This window comes from Herpailurus yagouaroundi, unplaced genomic scaffold (assembly GCF_014898765.1).
Source record: "Herpailurus yagouaroundi ecotype Mexico unplaced genomic scaffold, PumYag 184, whole genome shotgun sequence".
Taxonomy (NCBI): Eukaryota; Metazoa; Chordata; class Mammalia; order Carnivora; family Felidae; genus Herpailurus; species Herpailurus yagouaroundi.
The window spans coordinates 18,231,380-18,253,594 of NW_024412415.1; the positions used below are offsets into that span (position 1 = coordinate 18,231,380).

Below are 22,215 nucleotides of genomic sequence, written 5' to 3' on the forward strand. Positions count from 1 at the left end.
CTCTCTCTCTCTCTCTCTCTCTCCCTCTCTCTCTCTCTCTCTCTGCCCTTCCCCTGCTTGCACAATCAATCAATCTAGCAATAGAATGTGCCGGCACACTGGTGAAAGCTGTGCTTTAGAGAGTCAGAGAGACAATTAAGGTCATTCAATTCCTGAGAAACCGGTCACACTGCTATCAGATCCTCTCATGTCAAATTGAATTCTCTGTTCCATCACTACAGAGCCTTAATATAAAGGTGCCTTAACAGAAATAGCCAGTTACATATATTTATAACTTTTATAGACTCATACTTACTGTATTTTAATGCTTCTACAACTTTACGGGGCAGCTAGTACCCACTAAGTGCCAAATTTTTCAAGAATCCTGAAGAACAGTCATATACAAGGAGCTGAGGTAGTCTCAAAGTAAAACTTGAGTGGGATCATGAAGAATACATAAAAATCGGGCAGAAACAGGAGCATGGAGAAGGAAATTCTAAGCTGAATAAAACATGCAAAATTTATGTATGCAATGTTAATTTGAGGGAGTAAATGTATTAGAATAGGGGAGTGTAATTGAAAATAAGAAAATGACAAAGAAGAAAGGTTTTGGAGTCTCAAAGCTAGAACCAAATACCAGCTCCTAGATTCTATTTATTAGGCTGACAGCCTGAACAAGTTATTTTCCTCAGTTTCCTCACCTGTAAGGCAGGGGTGATGATGTCTGCTCCCATGCTTGCACAGCAGACATCTAAACCTGGTAGCTCTTAATACCAGTTAACCTACCTTTATATATCATACCTAAAGTTCCTTATCAGGTAGCATATATTACTTCAAGTCTATTTGCATAAATAGGATACTTGGTACCACAGGGCAGCAGAGTCACAGTTGGTAACAGGAGAGATTTTATAATCTATAATAGCAGGCCAATGAAACTCAGGACAGAGAAGCCTTCAGAAAAACTGCCTAGGGGCCCCTGGGTGGCTTAATCAGTTAAGTGTCCAACTTCAGCTCAGGTCATGATCTCACAGTTCGTGGGTTTGAGCCCCATGTCGGGCTCTGTACTGACAGCTCACAGTCTGGAGCCTACTTCAGATTCTGTGTCTCCCTCTCTCTCTGCCCCTTCCCAATCTTACTCTGTCTCTCTCCATCTCTCAAAAATAAATAAACGTTGAAAAAAAATATTAAACAGAAAAAGTGCCTAGCCAAATGAAAGAAGGAGCCACCCTAAGAAAAGGCCTAGCAATAAATAATCAAGAGTAATAGGGGTGCCTGGGTTGGTTGAGCTCAGTTGGTTGAGTGTCTGACTCCTGATTTCAGTTCAGGTCATGATCCCAGGGTCATGGGATCAAGTCCCATGACAGGCTATGAGCTGAACATAAAGCCTGCTTAAGATTTTCTCTTTCTCCCTCTACCATTCTCCCCTGCTTGCACACACTTTCTCTAAAAAATAAAAATAATAAAAATAATTTAAAAAAAACAATTAACAAAAAAAGGGGGGCGGTGCCTGGGTGGCTCAGTTGGTTAAGCATCTGACTCTTGATTTCGGCTCAGGTTCCATTTCATGGTCATGAGATCAAGCCCCAAGTTGGGGTCCACAATGGGCATGGAGCCTGCTTGGGATTCCCTCCCCCCAACCCCTCTCTCTTCCCCTTCCTTGCTTGTACACACATGCACACACATGCTCTCTCTTTCTCTCTCTCTCTCTCTCTCTCTCTCTCTCTCTCTCTCTCTCTCTCTCAAAAACTAAAAATACATTTAAAAAAAATTTTTTTAAAGAATATAACCAGATGAGAGGCTAAAGTAAATGAAAAGAGAATATAGACCTAAGACTTAATAATGATGAGGACTGATGATAGTAGCAGCCTATACTTAAATACTTATTAAAATTTTTAACTGAAGTATAGTTGACATAGAATGTTACATTAGTTTCAGGTGTACAACATAGTGATTCATTAAGTCTTTATGTTATGCTATTCAAAGTGCTTTTATGTTTATCATCTAATATACTTTTTACCTTTGAAGTAAGCACAACAGGTATTTTTTTTTTCCTTATTGGGGAAAATAACACAGAGAGGTTAGATGGCTTATCCAAGTTTAGAACAGAGCTCTATGAATGTCACATACCACACCTCCTGGTTTCCAAGAAGAAAGTCTATACCATGCTCCTTCTGCTTTACTACACAACTCCTTACCAAAGTCTGTTCTCTACTAGGAAGAGTAAAAATGCTTATGTATTAGTCTCCATGAAACAACAAGTTAACAAACGCATACCACAGAATACTATATAAGTGTCAAGGTAAACCATCCAGTGAAATTGCTCCATTTTATAGGTAATAAAACTGAGACTAAGGCAGATGAGGAGATTGAACCTTACATGGTTATTTATTGATGCATGTGTGATTAGTACAGAGCTCTTTTTCATTATACCAAGGTTATGAATATAAACTAATTTATCTCAAGAAAACCCAGGGTTGCCTGGGTGGCTCAGTCAGTTAAATTTCTGACCTCAGTCCAGGACTTTATGAACTCGGTTTGTGAGCCTGTGCCCTGAATTTGGCTTTGTGCTCACAAGTGCAAAACCTGCTTTGGATCCTCTGTTTCTTGCTTTTTCTGCCTCTGACCAGGCTCCCCCTCCCCACCCCTGCCTTGCATGCACACTCTTTCTCTCTCAAAATATTTTTTAAAAAAAGAAAACCTATAAATGAAACTTAGTCAAAAAAGTTTATTTACCTTTTACAATGGAAAGAAAAAAAACCAAATTGATCAATATTGCCTGGTTTTAAAGAAATAAAAGAAAAAAAATTATGTGTTAAGGAAAATTTACTGTCATTTAGTTACCAAAGAGCAATCAGTGCCAGCATGAGAAAAGACTGGCAAGAATAGGAAACAAGAACATGAGAAGAAAAACAGACACGGCAGCCCACTGACACTTGCACATCTCCTCTGTAAGTCAAAGGGACTATTAAAAGTAAGAGGCTAAACTATGAAGGTATTCTGTGAGGGCACTGCTCTCTATAAAAGCTTAGAAAGGAGTCCTGAGGCAAGGATCCTGGTTATTGCTATTGTCATTGGACATATGCCTACTGGGGAAGAATCATTTGTATCAGTTTTGTTTTGAGAATAGATACCTAAAATGAAACTCCAACCCTTCCTCCTCCCTCCCTCCCACCCCACATACAAAACCTGCTCTTCCTTCAATCTCTTCCATCTCAGTAAATGGCAACTTCCAGTTTCTGGTGCTCAGACCAAATACCTTGCCTCCATCCCTGACTCCTCTTTTTCTTTCATACCCTCACATAAGCAAGCCTTTGTCCATTCTATCTTAAAAATATATCCAGAATCCATCCATCCACTCTTACCATCTTCATTAATATACTCTTCAACTGGATTATTATTTCTTAATTGGATCAATATAAAAACCTCCTAACTAGTCTCTTGGATTCTACCCTTGTCCTACTACCAACTGTTTTTTTAATTTTTGCTTTTGTTTTCTAACTAGTCTTGATATGATTTCAAACTGTTTTTTTTTCCTACTGATTTCAAACTCACAGAAAATTACAAAACTAGTAAAATGAACTCCCATATATGCTTTACTCAGATTCACCAATTGTTTAGGTTTTGCCTGTTTGTTTTATTAACCTCTCTATTTCTCTTATATTTTCTGAAATATTCAAGAGTAGGTTACAGACATGATGGCTCCTACATAATTTAGAGTACTATATTTCTTAAGAACAGTGACATGCTTTTATACATCTATAGTAATCAAAATCAGGAAATGTAACAGTGACATAGTAATATTATTTATTTCACAGATATCTATATTCCAATTTTATCAACCATCCAGCAATGTTCTCTACAGTTTACCTTACCTCTCCCATCATCATAGATTCAATTCAGAATATTCACTGCATTTAACTGCGTGTATTGTTCATCACTTTTAATCTAAATGCTTCCTCAGCCTTTCCTGGACTTCTCTGACCTTCATAATTTTGAAGGGTATCTATAGTTATTTTGTACAATGCTCCTCATTTTTAGTTTTTCTGGTGTTTCTTCCTGATTAGATTTAGGATATGTATTTTTGGCAGCAATTTATGGTCAATTTTTATCATAGCTGCAAGATGAGGCCATTCCTCTGTTCAAAACCCACGCTCAGATAAGTCAAATTTGCTATGACAGCCCACACCTCTTGGTAGGATCCTTGCAGTTGATGATTTTTCTGCTTGGAATATTCTTCCCCAGATATGTGAATGACTTGCTTTATCCTTTCCTTCATGTTATTTTTTTTTTAAGTTTTATTTATTTGTTTTGAGAGAGACAGAGAACATGAATGGGGGAGGGGCAGAGAGAGAAGGCGAGAAAGAACCCAAGCAGGCTCCAGGCTCTGAGCTGTCAGCACAGAGCCCGACACAGGGCTTGAACTCACAAACCATGAGATCATGATCTGAGCCAAAATCAACAGTCAGATGCTTAACCACCTGAGCCATCCAGGCGCCCCCTTCCTTTCATTTTATTACTCAAAAGACAGCTTAAGTTTTTATGGAGTTAGGTAAGTTGATATCAAAGTCTCTATGGAAAAACAAACACCTAAAGATAGCTAGGAAAATAATGAAAAAGACAAACTATGAGAGGGTTTAATGGTACCAAACATTAAAAAAAATACTACAAAGCCACTATAATTAAAACAATGTGAGGGGAAAGTGGGTGATAGGCACTGAGGAGGGCACCTGTTGGGATGAGCACTGGGTGTTGTATGGAAACCAATCTGACAATAAATTTCATATTTTAATTTTTTTTTTCAACGTTTATTTATTTTTGGGACAGAGAGAGAGAGAGCATGAACGGGGGAGGGGCAGAGAGAGAGAGACACAGAATCGGAAACAGGCTCCAGGCTCTGAGCCATCAGCCCAGAGCCGACGCGGGGCTCGAACTCACGGACCGCGAGATTGTGACCTGGCTGAAGTCGGATGCCTAACCGACTGCGCCACCCAGGCGCCCCTAAATTTCATATTTTAAATAAATAAATAAATAAATAAATAAATAAATGAATGAATGAATGAATGAATGAATGAGTGAATAACAGAGTGAGGGGGCGCCTGGGTGGCTCACTCAGTTAAAGTGTCATGATCTTGCGGTTCATGAGTTTGAGCTCCACTTCAGGGTCTCTGCTGTCAGCACAGAGCCTGCTTCACATCCTCTGTCTCTCTCTCTCTCTCTCTCTCTCTGCCCCTCCCCCATTGGCTCGCTTGCTCTCTCTCTCTCTCTCTCTCTATCGCTCTCTCAAAAATAAACATAAAAAAAAACAAAAAAACCAGTGTGGTACTAGGACATGAAGACATAAAGGGAGGTGAAAAGAACCGAGCCAAGATATTGACCCCAAAACATGAGAAAACCTAGGATATGACAAGTGACATCTGAAATAACTGGGGCAAAATAGGTTTCTTAATAAGTGCTGCTGGGGTAACTAGGTAAGCATTTGGAAAAAAGATAAATTTAGATCCATATCTCATATAATACAAAAGAATAAACTTCAATGGGATCAGGGACCTAAAGGTACATTATAAAACAATACAAAGAAGAAAACATGGATAAATTCCTCTTTTACCCTGGTATAGGAAAAGGCGTTGGGTGTTGTTGTTTTTTTTTTTTTAAGTTTATTTATTTATTTTGAGAGAGAGAGAGAGAGAGAAGAGAGAGGAGGAGAGAGAATCCCAAGCAGGTTCCTCCATGTCAGCACAGAACCTGATCAGGGCTCGAACCCATGAGCCATGAGATCAGGACCTAAGCTGAAATCAAGAGTTAGACACAACTGATTGAGCCACCCAGGCACCCCTAGAGAAAGGTTTTTAATACTGACTCAAAATCTCTAGTAATAAAATAAAAGATTGATAATTTTGCATGGAAAAAAAAACAGCACAAATAAAATCAAAAGAAAACTTATAAATGGAGGGGGGATATTTACAATATATACCACAAAGAGCTAATATCCCTAATGTATTTTTTAACTCTTAAAATTGAGGACCAAAGGACTAAACGCACAACCAAAAACTGAAAAGACATAAATGGACAGTTCACTGCATAAACAAAGACACAAACACATTGATAAAATGGCTTTCAAACATACAAAAAGATGTTCAAATTCACTCATATTTAAAGGAATACAAATATAAACAACCTTGAGATACCATTGGATAGTGAAGAACTGCAAAGAAAAACTACATATTTTTTGTTGATGAGGCTATGGGGAAGCAGGCATTCTTGAACATTTTTGGCAGAAATAAAAACCCGTATAACCCTTCTAGAGGGAATCTGGAAATACCTACTAAACTACATTTAAACCTACCTTTTGACCTAGCAATGTCACTTTTAGCAACCTACCTTAAGCTACATTTCCAAAAATACATAAATACATATGCACCAGGTTATTACAGCATTGTTTAAATGTTGTTGAATTTAAAATGTTGAAAACAATCTAAATGACCACATATGGGAAAGTGGTTGAATAAACTAATAAAGTGAGTAAGATAAAGAACTAACCTAAGTAACTTTGGAAATCAGTACTTTATATACCATAAGGCTAAAGACAAAATGAATTGGACACAAATATTGCACTTGAATGGTAAATTTGCTTCTGATGGGAGTATGGGATAATATTTTTAGAACTACTTTACTACTTTATGAACATTCTAGGATTGAGCAAAGAAATATACATATATATATGTATGTATGTGTGTGTGTGTGTGTGTATACACATACATACAGGATAAGGAGACCAGGTTTCTAAAGACCAAAGAAAGGAGATAAATGAAGGAAAAAGAGAAAGCAAAAATAAAAACTGTGGTGTTGAACTGGAATTGGATGTATCAATATGAACTCAAGTTTTTTTTTTTTTAACTTTATTTATTTATTTATTTATTTATTTATTTTTTATTTATTTATATATGAAATTTATTGTCAAATTAGTTTCCATAGAACACCCAGTGCTCATCCCAAAAGGTGCCCTCCTCAATACCCATCACCCACCCTCTCCTCCCTCCCACCCCCCATCAACCCTCAGTTTGCTCTCAGTTCTCAACAGTCTCTTATGCTTTGGCTCTCTCCCACTCTAACCTCTTTTTTTTTTTTTTTTTCCTTCCCCTCCCCCATGGGTTCCTGTTAAGTTTCTCAGGATCCACATAAGAGTGAAACCATATGGTATCTGTCTTTCTCTGTATGGCTTATTTCACTTAGCATCACACTCTCCAGTTCCATCCACGTTGCTACAAAAGGCCATATTTCATTTTTTCTCATTGCCACGTAGTATTCCATAGTGTATATAAACTCAAGTTTTTTAATATATATACAAATAGACATAATAATATATACAGACATGTATCGGGGTGTGTGTGTGTGTGTGTGTGTGTGTGTGTGTGTAAAAATGTGTAACTTTTATATTTAGAGAAAGGCAAATTAATACAACACTGGGATACCATTTATCACCTGTCAGTGTGGCAAAATTTTAAAAGTATGACAACACATCCTGTTGGTAAGGCTATGGGAAAACCTTTATTTCCTAGCTCTGTGAACTGGGCTTAAAGATGATGCCCCAATAGTAATGAGCATTCCTAGCAGAAAGATCTTTGTTTCTAAGTACCATTCCTCCAAAAAAGAAACCAGAGCTCCCTGAAGAAATTAAATAGCTGATTCTAGGGTTGGGGTAAGGAAATCAGAAAATGAGCCACATGTTGCTAAAATGTAAGAAAATGATCAAAACATAATAAAGGGCTGTTGAAAGTACACTTGAAAAGAGCTCCAAGGTTTCAACAAAATAAATCTTACAGAGTTTGAACAAAATCTGATAGAGTTTGAACAAAATAAATAGTGATAATCCATAGACTAAAATAAATATCCATGAGTCCATACTGATAGAAATAAAAAATAAATACTAAATAAATGGGGGAAAATAACAGCTCTTCCTTACAGTAGAAAATAGCAAATGACCACTTGACCAACACCACAGTAAAAATTGTTGCAGTCAAGAATCATCAATGGATGTTAAAATTAGTAAGTGAAAGTATGATGAAAAACAGGATATTTACATGGTCTCAAAGTATTTTCCCATAACACACTTATTAATTTCAAAGTTTAAAATAGTAATTAAAATAGAGAAATCTGGTAGATACTGCCTTAACTAAGTGATCAATGTTAGTATCCCCAGGAATCAGTATCTTATATCTCCTCTATATGATGAAGGGCACATCACTTCTGTGATATGACTGTCCAAAATGTGTGGCTAGCCTCAATTACTCAATCAGGAAAAAAATTCAAACTTTCAGGAGGGTAAGAATTTTTGGAGTCTATTTTGCCTAATTTTTCTACTGCTGTGTCCTCAGAGCCTACAAGATAGTTGGCCAGTATGTATTCTTCAAAAGTGTCAAAATCATGAAAGAAAAGAGGATTAATGGATAGTTCTAGATTGGAGGAACCTAAGGAGAAACACAAGGTACTATGTATGATTCTAGATTGAATCCTAGACCAGAAAAAGGGCATTGGAGGGGAAATGATAAACAGTGAACAAGGTTTTTAGATTACTTAACAGTATTATAAAATGTACATTTCCTGGTTTCAATTATTTACAATGGTTACATAACATGTTAACATGGGAGGAAATGTGAGGGTAAGGAAATCAGTACCTCTGTGTACTATTTTTCCAACCTCTTTGTAAGTTTAAGGTTTTTTTAAGTTTGCAAAAAAACAGAGAGGGCAGCTTTACAATGAGGCTTTCCCTGAAACTACTACATATGCCCTCTTGCCTACCTGGCATTCCTTACCTACTTTCCTAACTTTATTTTCCAGGATAGTACTTATTAATATGTGAAAAACTGTGTATCTTCTGCCACACTTCATGAGGGTAAAAACTTTTGTCTATTTTGTCTCATTTGTTTGCTGTTGTGTCCCCTATGCCCAGGACAGTGTCTGGATGGTGTTCAGTAAAGGTCTACTGAACAAGTGTCTCTAACTTCCCTGAAGATATAAGAGGCCTCTAAGAGTACTGGAAATGTGAAACTCGAGGATTCACATCTGGTAAACATGGCACCTCATCACTTGGTAAGGAAAAAATGCCAAGAAACGATCCTGCAATATCTATCTCCAACTATAAGCCTAAGAGACGTGGTCTATTTAGCTGCTGTAGCACATTTTCTGTGTACAGACTTATAAATATATTTATAAATGGTGAACATAAAATCATAACTGAAGCGTATTTTAAAACTGCCTAAAAAACAAAACTAAGCAAAAGGAAAAGAAACCAGCAAACCTATAGTAAAGAAATCACATTGACTGAGTCACAGGGGAATCATCAGGGAAGAAATGTTAGGAAACCAAAGTAAATCTAGGGTTGAAAAGCCAGAAATATTCAGACAAATCTAACACTATTTTTGAATTTCCTGTGACAAAGATGCGGAGAACCAGACTTTCATATCAGTATTTTTCAGATTAGTATTTTCAAAGAAGTCATATAATTTTCTATGAGCAGCATAACATTTTTCAGAGATAATTTTTAGGGCCTAGCACTCCATGCAATTCCCTCTCTGCCTGATAGTTCTCTGGCTGTACTTGTGCTGTGCTCACTTGTATTGCAATGCTCCAGGATTATACACATCGAATATTGGTGGGTTTTTCTAATTTTAGGGGGAAATTATGCTGATAGATGGAATTTAAAAGCCTCAAAAAGTAACATTTCTTACACTTTTGATACTAGTTCCTATTTTATAACAGAATCTGGTATAATACACCATGTTATATAGTACAAAACTATATTTAGTCATTTTGTATTAAATATGATAATATTTCACAGTGTTAGACTAATGGAATTTGAAAGCTAGTGTTCCTAGTTATGTGGCCTTAAGAAAGTTAAGTAACTTCTTATTGCTTATATTTTCTCATTTGTAAAATGAAGATTAATAATAATACTAACTTCAGAAGGTTGCTGTGAGGATAAAATTACTTAAAAAATTGAAGGCAATTAAACAGTATGTTGCAAAGACAGAGTACTTAATAGCTATTATTAGAAATAATAATAATTTATTAATAAAAGGGCATAATGACTTCTATGGACTCTGTCAATGAAATAATTCTAAAATTCTGTCACATGCTAGTCCAATTATGTACAAACACTCTCCCCGTTTGGAAAGGAGAAAATAAAACCTCTGCAGTATTAGTTTTTTCTCCACTTCATAAATTGCTTGAGGATATATGATGGTTCTTACCTGAAGACAGGAGATATGAATTGAATATATACTCTTCTATACCTCCATAGTTTTGTATTACATCACATTATTAAGAGTCTAATCTAGTTCTGAAAGTAGCTTTTTCCTCTGGTTTTCCACTGTCATAGTGTTAGGGTTCCATGATTAACATCAAAGACATTTTACTGATGCTGTTCAGGATCAATGGACACTAGAACATAATACTAACGTTAAATTCAGTTTCCTTGAGATTTAATTCTCTAAGATACAGACAGATTTCTTCTTGTCCTTAGCCCTTTTATTTCTTTTTTTTTTTTTTTTAATGTTTATTTATTTTTGAGACAGAGAGAGACAGAGCATGAACAGGGGAGGGTCAGGGAGAGGGAGACACAGAATCTGAAACAGGCTCCGGGCTCCGAGCTGTCAGCACAGAGCCCGATGCGGAGCTCGAACCCACAGACCGCGAGATCATGACCTGGGCTGAAGTCGGACGCTCAACCGACTGAGCCACCCAGGCGCCCCAGCCCTTTTATTTCTGTTCTGCCACTCATTAGTTGAATGATAGTGAACCCATCACTTATTATCACCAACCCTTGATCCGCTCTTCTGTAAATATAATATCTGTCTTTGCACATAGTCACAGGATCATGAGGAAATTCCAAAGGCAGGGTTTTTTTAATTTATTTATTTATTTTGAGAGAGAGAGAAAGAGAGAGCACATGCACAGGAACAGGGGAAGGGCAGAGAGAGAGAGAGGGAGAGAAAGAATCCCAAACAGACTCTGCACTGTCAGTGTGGAGCCTGATGCAGGGCTCGAATTCATGACCTGAGTCAAAACCAAGAGTTGGACCCTTCACCGACTGAGCCACCCAGGCACTCCCCAAAGTCAGTTTTTAAAAATTGGATGTTCTTTTATAAATAAGAAGTTATTTTAATAATAATGCAGGCCATCTGAAATGGTCAAGTCTGTTTATTTAATAACAATTTACCAGTTGCTCTTAACTGTGTTTTAAAATATCTGTGACTCAGCAAAGAAGAAATTATCACATCTAGTAAGAGTCATGAAAAAAGAAATAGAGCTCCCACCAACCTGGCCATTTGCTTGTAAGCTTCTTCAGCTACTGCAAAGATATGTGGATCCATATCACCCATATTCTGACCACTATATGCATTAATAATATCTTCTCCATAAATAGGCAGCTGTTCATAAGGATTTATAGCTACAAGGACTATACCTAGGGGAGGGGTAAAAAAAGCAAAAGAAGAAGTCAGTGATACACTAATGGACATATCAAACTTGGTAAAGCGAGAATCACAGTTAACACAAATTTCAACTTGAGTTAATCTTGAACTAACAAATTGTTAAAGATCGAAATATATCACAGCCTTTGCCTCTGAACACAATATACCCAGACCTAACTAAAACACCATTTAAAAACTGGCCTAGGTTATTAAAGATAAAAACCATGTCAATGTTAAAAGAAACATAAATATTTTCATAGTATTTAAATTGAAAATTACACTTTTAGAAATTTATCCAAATGAAATAACCAGAGATTTAAGCAAAGAGGTTTTTTTTCATAAAGATGTTTATCATATTATTCACAGTAGTGAAAAGCAGAAACAAACTATATAATAAAGGAAGAGTAGCTAAATATTTTCTTACATCCCTATAACAGACATGGTAGACATTTATGCTACCACTACAAATCATGTTTATAAAGAATATTAAAAGTAATAGGAAAACATGACACAAAACTATCAACAGACTAATTCTAATTTCATATCTATTTATACTTTCTCACATATACACACATATAGGATATGTAAATATAATACTGTTTTTTTTCAGTAGTGAATTACATGTATATATTTTTCGTTTTTAAACACCTTTTTTTTGTTTCCTTAAATTTTATAGTAAGTATATTTTAAATTAATGAAGCCCTTCATTCTACAAATATTTATTCAGTTCCAAGTATGTCTCAAGTCTTTTCTGAGTGCTAGGTTTATAACAGTAAACAAAAAAAGACAAATCTTTACCCTCACAGACCTTATATTCTAGTAGGAAACTCAAACAATTAACAAGAAAAAATAAATATCACAGGTTAGATAGTAAAAAGGAAAAAAGAGAAAAATTAAACAGAGAAAGAACACGGAAACTTAGAAGGGGAAAAGGGTTTATGATTTAGATAAGGTGGGCTGCGAAGGCTTTATTGAGAAGGTAACATATATGCAAGAAAAAAGTAAACGGAGAAATGAAAATTGACAATCAGAAATAGTTAATAGAGAAGAAAAAGAGTTAGCATCAAGGATACAAGAGATATACATTCCTTTAAGAAGAAAAGATAGTTGTCCCTGTCCAAAGCAGGAGAGTAAGGAAGAAATGATAGGTGCTGAGTTGGTTACACCAAGCAAATAGACTTAGAAGAAAATGAATGAAATCCCAGACCTGAGGCTGGGGGAGAATAATTACTGAAAGAAAGATAAGAAGTCAGTAGAGAAAAGAGCCAGGGACAAGGGAGAAAATAAAAGTTAAGAAAAAAATAGAGACACAAAAGAAGGAAAGGGGGTAAGAACCCAAATGTACATGTGCTTAGTTTCCAAGAGAAAGAAAAAGACTACTGAGCTGGGTCACTGGCAGCTAACAATGCAGCGAGCATGGGTCCAGACAAACACATCAAGCAAGAATAGTTACTATGAGTTGTCAGTCCTGCACTGAGAACAAGAAAACACTAAACTTGAACTTGCTCCAAAGAGAAGTCTGGACATCTACTCTTCGTATAGCAGCTCTTGTAAGACATGAAAATAACTACCAAACTGTCACTGAATTTGGCAAATAATTTCTTTGGAAGGAAGAAAATCTGGAAGATGGGCCTAGCCCAGCTCAGGGTTTTTTGTTTGTTTGTTTGTTTTGGTTTTTTTTGAGCAAAATTATGTAATTTACAAAAGAGCTTATTCAGCACAAAATGCAATGAGCTAATGAACACTGGTAAATCTTTTTTGATAACTCAAGTGATCCTCTCTCTAGGAGGAAATCCAACGACAGCCTTTTTTCCCCATGCACAATATTTCCATGGTACGTCCATTAGAGGGAAGAGTTCATGGTCCACTCAGACAGCAAGGCACACTTACCACAATATGTATAGATAAGTTTGGAGTCAATAAAGCGGACTCTGAGATTGTGGAGCACAGCAGGCTCATGAAGATAGCTGAGGGCTGTGAGGTCATTTTCACCCACAAGTATGTCAGGGTTTCTTAAGTGAGGCAGTTCCTTAGTCTTTGGATCTAGACGATATTCCAAATCCTGAAAATGCATAAGGTACAGTCTGGATAAATCATGGCAATAAAAGTGAAACAAGTCCATGCATTTTGCTTATTTCCTATTCCTCATTTGCTTCTCAACTATTAAATGCATTCTTTTGCTGGCACATTTCCCAAAGCCACAGAAAATGGTGGAAATGAAGAGTCTTCTTTTTCACTAGATGTATTAACTTGTATTAATAATTTTTGCTAATATAGTTTGAGAAGCCTAGACGTTTTTTTACCCGTTATGGAACCAGAAGTCTTTAATCTTTAAATAACCTTTCTTTTTCTCTCTTTCTCTTCACCTGTGATAAGTGAATAGACAATAAAGAGTGGTCAAGAGCTTATCTTTAGAGTTAGATCAACCCAGTTTCAAATCCTGAAACTGGTACTTACTTCTTTTGTGGCCTTGGGTATGTTATTTAATCTTAATCCTTCATTGTAGAAAGGGCACAAGAGAAATAGCTCACAGGGGTGTGATAAAAATTAAATGAGGCAATGCATGGCATGTTGTAAGTACCTGGGAACACCTGAACCCTGAGAGGTCCAAGAATCTCCTGAAATTAACTGTAACTGTGCATATGTGCACATGTGTAAATATATATACATATGTGTATTGCTTTTGGAATTACAGTTCATAGTTTTCATTTGATTTTTAATGAGGTGATTGGCTCCAAAAGTTCAGAAGAACTACTCACTTTAAAGCCAAGGAAAATATGGCTTTATGACAAAGCCAAGCATGGAAATTATCACTCAACTATGTATTAAGGGCAAATAACATATGACAAATAAAAAAGGAAAAAAAATGTAATTTAATTATAGAGAAGGACTAGTTGGTTTTGTAAAAAGCCACTTTTCTTAACATTGCAGAGATATAGAGGTCAAATATTCAAAATAGGTTGGAATGAATCATGCTAAATGGAAAGGAATTTATAATCTGCTCCTCAATCTCTCCCTGCCTGTTTATTAGGATATAATGTCCTTCCCCAAATTGAATGGTCCTTGCACTGGTCTCTGCAATACACAAAAGCCACTCTGGCTATGTAATCTCAGGCAGAACTACTTAATATCTCTGAGCCATGGCTTCCCTTATTTGCAAAATAGTTATAATACTACCTGCCAACCTACAGGGTTGTTGTGAGAATTAACATAAGAAAATATATCTCACAGTGCCTAATATTGCGCCTAACACAGAGCAGTTGAATAAATTATTTTCTTAATTTGACATTCAAGGTCCTCCTAATCGGGCCTAATTCTTCCCTGCCTTTTTCCCAACTAACCTTGCCTCTATTTTGCTCTCCTGAAATTCATCCTCTGTGCTTCCACCAATGAGTCCTTTCTAAAACACAAATCAGACATCCTTCCTCTGTTTAAAAATACTACAATCATTCCGCATCGCATATCTCTTGAAGTCCAAGAGTTTTAACGTGATCACCAGGCCCTCTGTGATCTGGTTCCCACCCCCCATTCTCTTGCCAGTTCTGTACTCTTACTTCACATTCTAACAACATAGAACTTATGTACCTCCCCAAATGCACATTACTGTGCATGCTTCCCTGCCTTTGCACGTGCTTTTCTGGATCCCTTAATTGCACTTCTGCTGGTCTACTCATTCTTCAGACAATGCCTCTCTGAACCCTGACCTTCACCAGCCGGTCTGATCACTCCCTACTCTGTTCTACTTTTGTTCCTTATTTTCATTATATCACATGCCATACTATTCACAAATATATCTATTTCTCTTACCTGACATTGATGTCAGAGAGCACCTTTTGCCAACATGATATCTAGCAGATACTTTAATATGCAAGCCCGGAACTTGAACACAAACCTAAATGTCTGCTCCAGGCAACTTACTATATTCACTATCTCCAAAATGCATTCCAATCCTCATAAGGTCTATCCCCTTCTCCTTATAAGTCCACATTCTATCTACCTTTTAAGATCCAGTCAAAATCATTCTTCCTCCTTGAAGCCTTCCCTGACAAAGCAGCCTGTAATGAAATTTTCCTCTTAAAGATCCTAAAGTCATTACTGTCTTTCTTTACAACATAGCAGAGTGGGTGTGAGCACAAATCATGAAGACAAATTTTCTGGCTTAAAATCCCAGCTCCATTCCTTAATAGCCATATAATCTTGAGCATCTCTTTGAGTACTGGTTTCTTCATCCATAAAGTGTAATAACAACCGCCCCACTTCATAGGATCGTTGTGAGGATTATATGAGTTAGAGCAAATAAAGCACTTACAACTATGTGTGACAGATAGTAAGTGCTCAGTACAGCTAACTGTTGGGATAGTAATACTCATGTGGTAATACCTCATCATAATCTTTTGACATCTTTGGTATTGTGGTGTTGAACTACTCTTTAGATCCTACATTTTACGTAACTTTTCATGTATTTGTATCCAGTTTCCTTGGCTAGACTATACGTTGTTTAAAGAAAATTAATGTCATAAAGGTTTTTAAGAAAAAAGTGGGACATGCCTTGTCAAATGCAGTGGAGAGATTAAAAAGGTACAACTGGGGCACATGGGTGGCTCAGTCGGTTAAGCACTGGACTCTTGGTTTTGGCTCCAGTCATGATTTCATGATTCGTGAGTTCAAGACCCATGTGGGGTTCACACTGGTAGTGCAAGAGCCTCCTTGGGATTCTCTCTCTGCCCCTCCCCCAGTCATGCTCACACACACCCTCTCTTTCAAATAAACTTAAAAAAATAATTTAAAAATAAAAAATAAATAAAAAGGTGCAACTCAGATGAGTCTACCCATGCAGTGAATGCAGACAGGAAAGCATAGAGATACAATTGGTTTTAAGTTTTTTTGGTTGCTGGTGAACAGCTTTGTACATAATAGCTTCTCAATAAATATTTTTCAAATGATTAGGTGCAACAAATATCAAATATCAGACTGGCTCCTTAAGCAATGTTTTCTTAGTTACTATGAAATAATTGATGCTAGCCTAAACAAAATAAACAGGCATATCTTTGGGAGGATTAGACGTGAATTTAAACCTAATCATAATAAATTTATAGACCAAATAACAGATTTTTACAGTTCTGCCATTTTGACTAACCAATTGTGATAGAAAATTGAGTTTGCTATTTTGCTTTTTTCTTCAATTTAATAAGTAAAAAATATTAGATTAATTCAAAATTAAACTTCCATCTGAAGTCAGGTATGTCACAGCAAACTCCCACTTTTGAATTCCCTTCACTTTATGCCAATGACAACAGATAAAAGCAAAATTCTTACCTTTCCTTCTTCAAGGTGAAGCAGGAGGACTTTATCTCCTGGTTTATAATCTTTCAGCAGCTCTGCTGACTTCCAAACTTCCTCAGGATCAGGTATCCAAACTCTAGCAAACTAGAAGGCAAGAAAAAAAAAAAAATTAAACTAGCAAAAAAAGTATTTTAGCCCCATTTTAGTACCATCCTGCCCACATTATATAAAAGGTATGCTCTGTATTGTGCTAATAATTTCATAATACATCTAAGTCAATTCACTATGTTGTACACCTTAAAGTAATATAGTGTGTATGTAATTATATCAGTAAAATTGGAGGAAAAAGTATGCTCTGAATAAAGAGCTACAATTAAAGTTTGAACTCTCTTTACATAGGAAATGCTACCTGAAAATAAAATTTTAGGTAAAAATGTACATATAAATCCATTTTTCCATTGAATGTGGACTTTTAAAAATCCCAGAACGTGACTATGAAGCTCTGGTATGGTGGCTCTGCCAGTGGATTTACAATTTGAATTTTTGATTACGGTTTTCATCCTGTGTTCTGCAAAGACTTGGTGACTTCTCAAGTATTCCTCAGGTGCCAGTAAGGTGTGACAAAGAGGAGAGTAAGCTTGTGGCCTGGAGTCACAGCTGTTTTATAGACTGGGCATCTAGAACTTTCTTGGAAGAAAGTTCTGTTGCTAATCTAAAAAAAAAATAAGAAAGCGTTGTCGTCTAGTATTTTGCCTTTATTATTTTATAAAGATGAGTGAAATGGTAGATTTGGCTAGCAATAAGTTTGGCTCTCATAGCCTCAATAGCATGAAAAAGGTATGGTAATCAATCATCAGGGGTTCCTGGAGCAGCAAATCTTTAGCCTCCACTAGTTACTCTCTGGACTTAAGCCTATTTTGGACTTGAGATCCATTTTGAAGAAAAAGAAAAAAAATATATCAAAATGAATGAATCCTCCAGACACCACACTGAAGAAATGTTTTATGACCGCTTGGATTCCTCAGGGAGGAATCTTCCTTAAAAACATTATGTACATTAAACGTTGATGGACATTTTCAGGAATATATTACATATAAAAAATATCACCACCAGCAGCCTTTCTCTATTTTCTTCAGAGTTCCAAAACTACCTGAACTTACTTATTGTTATATTATTGTTTACTTATTTATAATTTCTCCTTCATTAGAACATAAGCTCTATGTCTGCCTTGTTCAACACTATAACCACTGCCTGTGTATATAGCTGGGTTCATAGCTGGGTACATAGTATTTAATGAGAGAATCTCAGAATAAAGGGCATCTTCTTAAAGTGAATAAAAGCAGTATGGTAAAAAACTTACCCATTGCTTTACTTTTTTCTTATTATCACAGACTCATGCAAACTTTTTGTCTGAACAGTTTGCAAAGGAAAGGGTACTGAACTAGGTTATGAGTTCTAATCCCAGGACTACCATACTGGCATCTTAGCCTTTATTTCAGGCATTTGTAAAATGGGGATGGCAGCAGTACTCATTTAGATAATCTCAAGGGCTTTCATACATAGAAACCTTGTGAAAAGCATAAGCCAATATATAAGTACAGGTTGAGATTGTTACCAAGTGTGTATTCTATAAGAAATGATTGTTAATGTTCTATGTCAAATATGTTACTGAAAGTTGTTTTATGGCTTTCTTCCCAGTTATACAGTCCATAAACTGAGTAACAGCTGTCCAATTTACTAAAATTTTACTCATTCAATAAACATTTCTGTGTACCAACTACTCCGACTCTGAAACTCACTTTAGAAAGCCAGTATTTCTATAACTTTCTCTGGAGGAATTTACTGGTTCCAGAAGAGATATACCATATAGGAGATTCAGAGTCATGAAATGACGTACTATCCTGACTAATGAAAGCAGAAAAAAGCAAAATGAGTCCAAGTGAGTTTGCAGAAGTTTGACCAACCTGCTCCAAACATGAGATTTTCAACTAAATCTAGAAAGAAGCACCTTCCTATTATTTGTCAATAGCAAGTTCCAGCTCAGATTTCCGCAAGTGTTTTGGAAACACTGGGTGCAAGCTTTGCCAAAGGCTAGATTTCCAAGAGCTAGGTGTTAACAACACTTGCAGATAGGTGAGGGAGGCTAAGGCCCTTACACTCACCATAGGTGAGATATTTAAATAACAAACAACACCCTGATAACCAAATTTCCCATTATCCTATCTGTATCTCTTGGTAAAGTAACCAAGGAGAAATAGGTCAGAACTCAGTCTGTTATTACCATTGTCTTCTTATGGTTCTTTTCAGTCTTAACCGAGGAGACTGGTGACTCTGCAAAAACAACTATACCAGAACTGGGTCAGTCTGGGAGGTATGTATATATATACCTTAGCTGCCGAAACCGAGAGAAATTCCAACCTGACAATGCCCCTTCCTATTTCCTGTGTCACCTCCAACCCTATTTTCTATTTTTGCCTTAGGCCCCCAAGGAGAGTATACAGAGCAACCCTGAGAAACTGGACGAAACTTGTCCAGCCACATCCAGTGGGAAGACTGCAGGAAAACTGCAGTGGGAAGATAAGGCCATACGAGAAACCTAGAAGTGAAACACAGCAAGAGCCGGGCAGGAATCACATATAGGGGTGGACACACATACCTAGTAAGTCTGCTCAGGATTTCTTGGTGAAACAGAGGCAGTTAGCAAAAGATAACCCTAGCCAAAGTGAATCAGACTGGACACAGCTCCCAGCAAGACAAGGGAGTGTCCAATGTCATGTAACTCTGCTCTGTCATAATTAGCTAGTAGAGGGTGAGGCTCTCCTGCCATGCTCCTCATTCCCTTTTCCTACTCATGCTTTTCTAATTTTATCCCTCATTATCTTGTGAGTCCCTCAAAAATCTCACTTATGATACTTCAGACCTTATCTTAGTTATTTACGGATCTATCTACCTCCCACACCATACCATATACTCCTTAAAGCCATCCTGGAATCCTCTCTAATTTTGGCCAAGTTGCTGGCTCATGTTTGGTAAGCACCACATTTATGCTGGTTTTATTTAAGGCAGAGGTAGGACAAGATAAGGAAAAGAGATGGGAGAACTGGGATGAGAGGTGGCAAAGGCAAACTTCACAGGCATACCTCGGGATTTTTCCTGAAGCCACTAAGCACAGTTGCGATGGGTAGGAGTCAGAGACTAAGAGAAGAGAGATCCATGAATTAGTAAGCAAAGGAAACACTGCTGTAGGAACAGGTAGGAGAAGGGAAAGCAAGGATTTAGGATCTGAGGTACTGTGACTAAAGCCAAAAAAAAAACCCCAAACAACAAAAAAACCCACTGTAGGACAGGAAGAAAAGATAAAGAGGCTTAAAATAGATCATGTTAAAATGTAAACACACATCAAAGAAGATTAATGACAATCCAAAGGAACTCCTGATTAGAAAGGAGAGTAAGGACAAAATGGAGATGGGCTAAATTTTATGGTAACAGGCAAAATTTGAGTAAATAATGCTAGCACAGATTTAACTTGCATAATAGCTCACAAGGAAAATAAAAACCATCTGTCTTCTACAGTACAGTTTAATCAGGCCTGCCTGACAATGATGAGGTAATACTGACAGAGACTAATGGAAGAACACTGGAAAGATGGGTTCCGGGGACATGCTTGCACTGGTACTCGCCAGAGCGGGGCACAAACAGTGCTGGCTCAGCCTAGCACAGCCCTCGTACCTTCTCGGAGATCACACCCATCCATGCACACGTAAAGAGGCACCAGTCATCTTTCTTTTCTTTTCATATCCTCCCACAATGACAACACTCAAGAGGTTCTTGAATAATGCAGATGACTCAGGGGAAATTTTGCTAACTTGCACTCTGTCAGTCAAGGAACTCCGAGGTGTGGGCACCGAGAGCAGTTTTTCTGATGCCTCAGACGCTTTGGGAACAAGACCGAAAGCACTAACCAAGTAAAGGACCAGTCCCCGAATCCCCCAAAATCTGACCCATGTGATCCTCTCTCCTCCCCACACACATTATTCATTTTTCATACAGCACATTTACACATCTTTCCTAGCTCCCCTATTAAATCATATGCAGCTTGGCAACATAGAACAACCTCTAGAACACAGTCCCTCCCCCTTTTCAGCCAGCATGCTCCTATTTATCATTCATATCTGTGGTAAAGTACCACCACCTCAAAGAAAGCTTTCCTCGTCATTTGATGGCATTCTATTCTCACTGTCCCCATTACCTCACACCATACTCCACTAGAATTCTTATCCTAAATAAATGATAACTTTGTATGCCTAATCTCCCTTCAGTAAGTGTGAGCTCCTTCAGGGTAAGAGTGTCTCTCATTCATCTTTGTCTCTTCAGCACTTAACACAGGGCCTGCCTATAATAATTTCTGAATGACCCTTTGTTATGTGAATGTTCTTGCCTTCAGTCATTATACTCTAAAAGGGCAGACTAAAAGAAGTATTGGCAAAAGGCTCTCAGAATCTTCTAGAAGGGTCTATAATTTCCAGAAATAGAGAAAGATGCAAGCAACATTAGATAGGTGAGTTACATAGGAAATCATGGTATTATAAGAAGGAAAAAGAACCAGACATGTAGGGAGATTAGTAATAAAATATTCTTTCTATCCCCACTCCCCAAAAACCCATGTCTCTCTCCCTTCATAATTCATATGTTTAAAAGTGGAAGCTACTACTCACTTCTAGAACAGACAGCCCCACTCCCAACCCGACCACAAATTCCTCACTCCCTGCTTAGAAGAGCAGGGTGAGGGGTCGCACTAAAATGAGAGGAAAGAGAAGATGGGCTGGGGGTGAACACACGGTGCACGGTGGATAAGGTTGGAAGTTAAGAGCGGTAGTGTTCTGTGCTCCTACAGCAGCTCTAGAATAATGCTGCTGATGAGCGAAAAGACAAACACCAAGTCCACTTTGTGGAACTTGACGAAGACTGTGAGGAATGACAGCTAACATTTATTGAGCATTTTCTCTATGTCAGTAAAGGCCTAGATATTTTACATATATAATTTCATCTAATCATCACCATAACCCCATTATTAACCCATTTTAATAGATATTGAGGCTCAGACCTGAAAAGTGGTAGAGTCTTTGTCTATTCTAAAAGCAAATATTCTTTCCACTTTACCATGCTTCTCCCTTGTTCTAACAGCACATCTTATAAAGAAGAAACCCACTCCCCCCATCCAAAATTGTTCCTCTTGGTATCATAACTGAAACAGTTATTAAACTGGTCCATGTCATCAGGTGAGACTTAGGAATGTTTCTTAACATTAAGATTCTTAACATCCAAGACTTAAGATAATGTGTCAAATCCACAGTAATCAGCCTGGCATCCATTCTGCAGTATTCCAATTGGCTCTGACAGGAGAATGAGGCTCTGCCAAAAATGAGTTGAGGAAATAATAGCAAAAAATCATCTGATGATGAGAAAGACTAAAACTTTTAACAAA

General features: G+C 37.2%; 1 protein-coding gene across 1 annotated transcript in view; it reads right to left on the reverse strand.

Moving 5' to 3' along the window:
* MYO5A (myosin VA) overlaps positions 1-20,484 on the reverse strand; it is a 132,541-nt gene extending 112,057 nt beyond the window's left edge. Inside the window, exons 1-6 of the mRNA XM_040493375.1 lie at positions 20,460-20,484; positions 19,871-19,925; positions 19,149-19,326; positions 16,764-16,874; positions 13,338-13,509; positions 11,296-11,440 (exon numbers count right to left, since the gene is read on the reverse strand). Coding sequence (XP_040349309.1) covers positions 11,296-11,440; positions 13,338-13,509; positions 16,764-16,874; positions 19,149-19,326; positions 19,871-19,925; positions 20,460-20,484 — 686 coding nt within the window. The remainder of the gene's footprint in view (positions 1-11,295; positions 11,441-13,337; positions 13,510-16,763; positions 16,875-19,148; positions 19,327-19,870; positions 19,926-20,459) is intronic.
* Between the last annotated feature and the right edge of the window lie 1,731 nt (positions 20,485-22,215).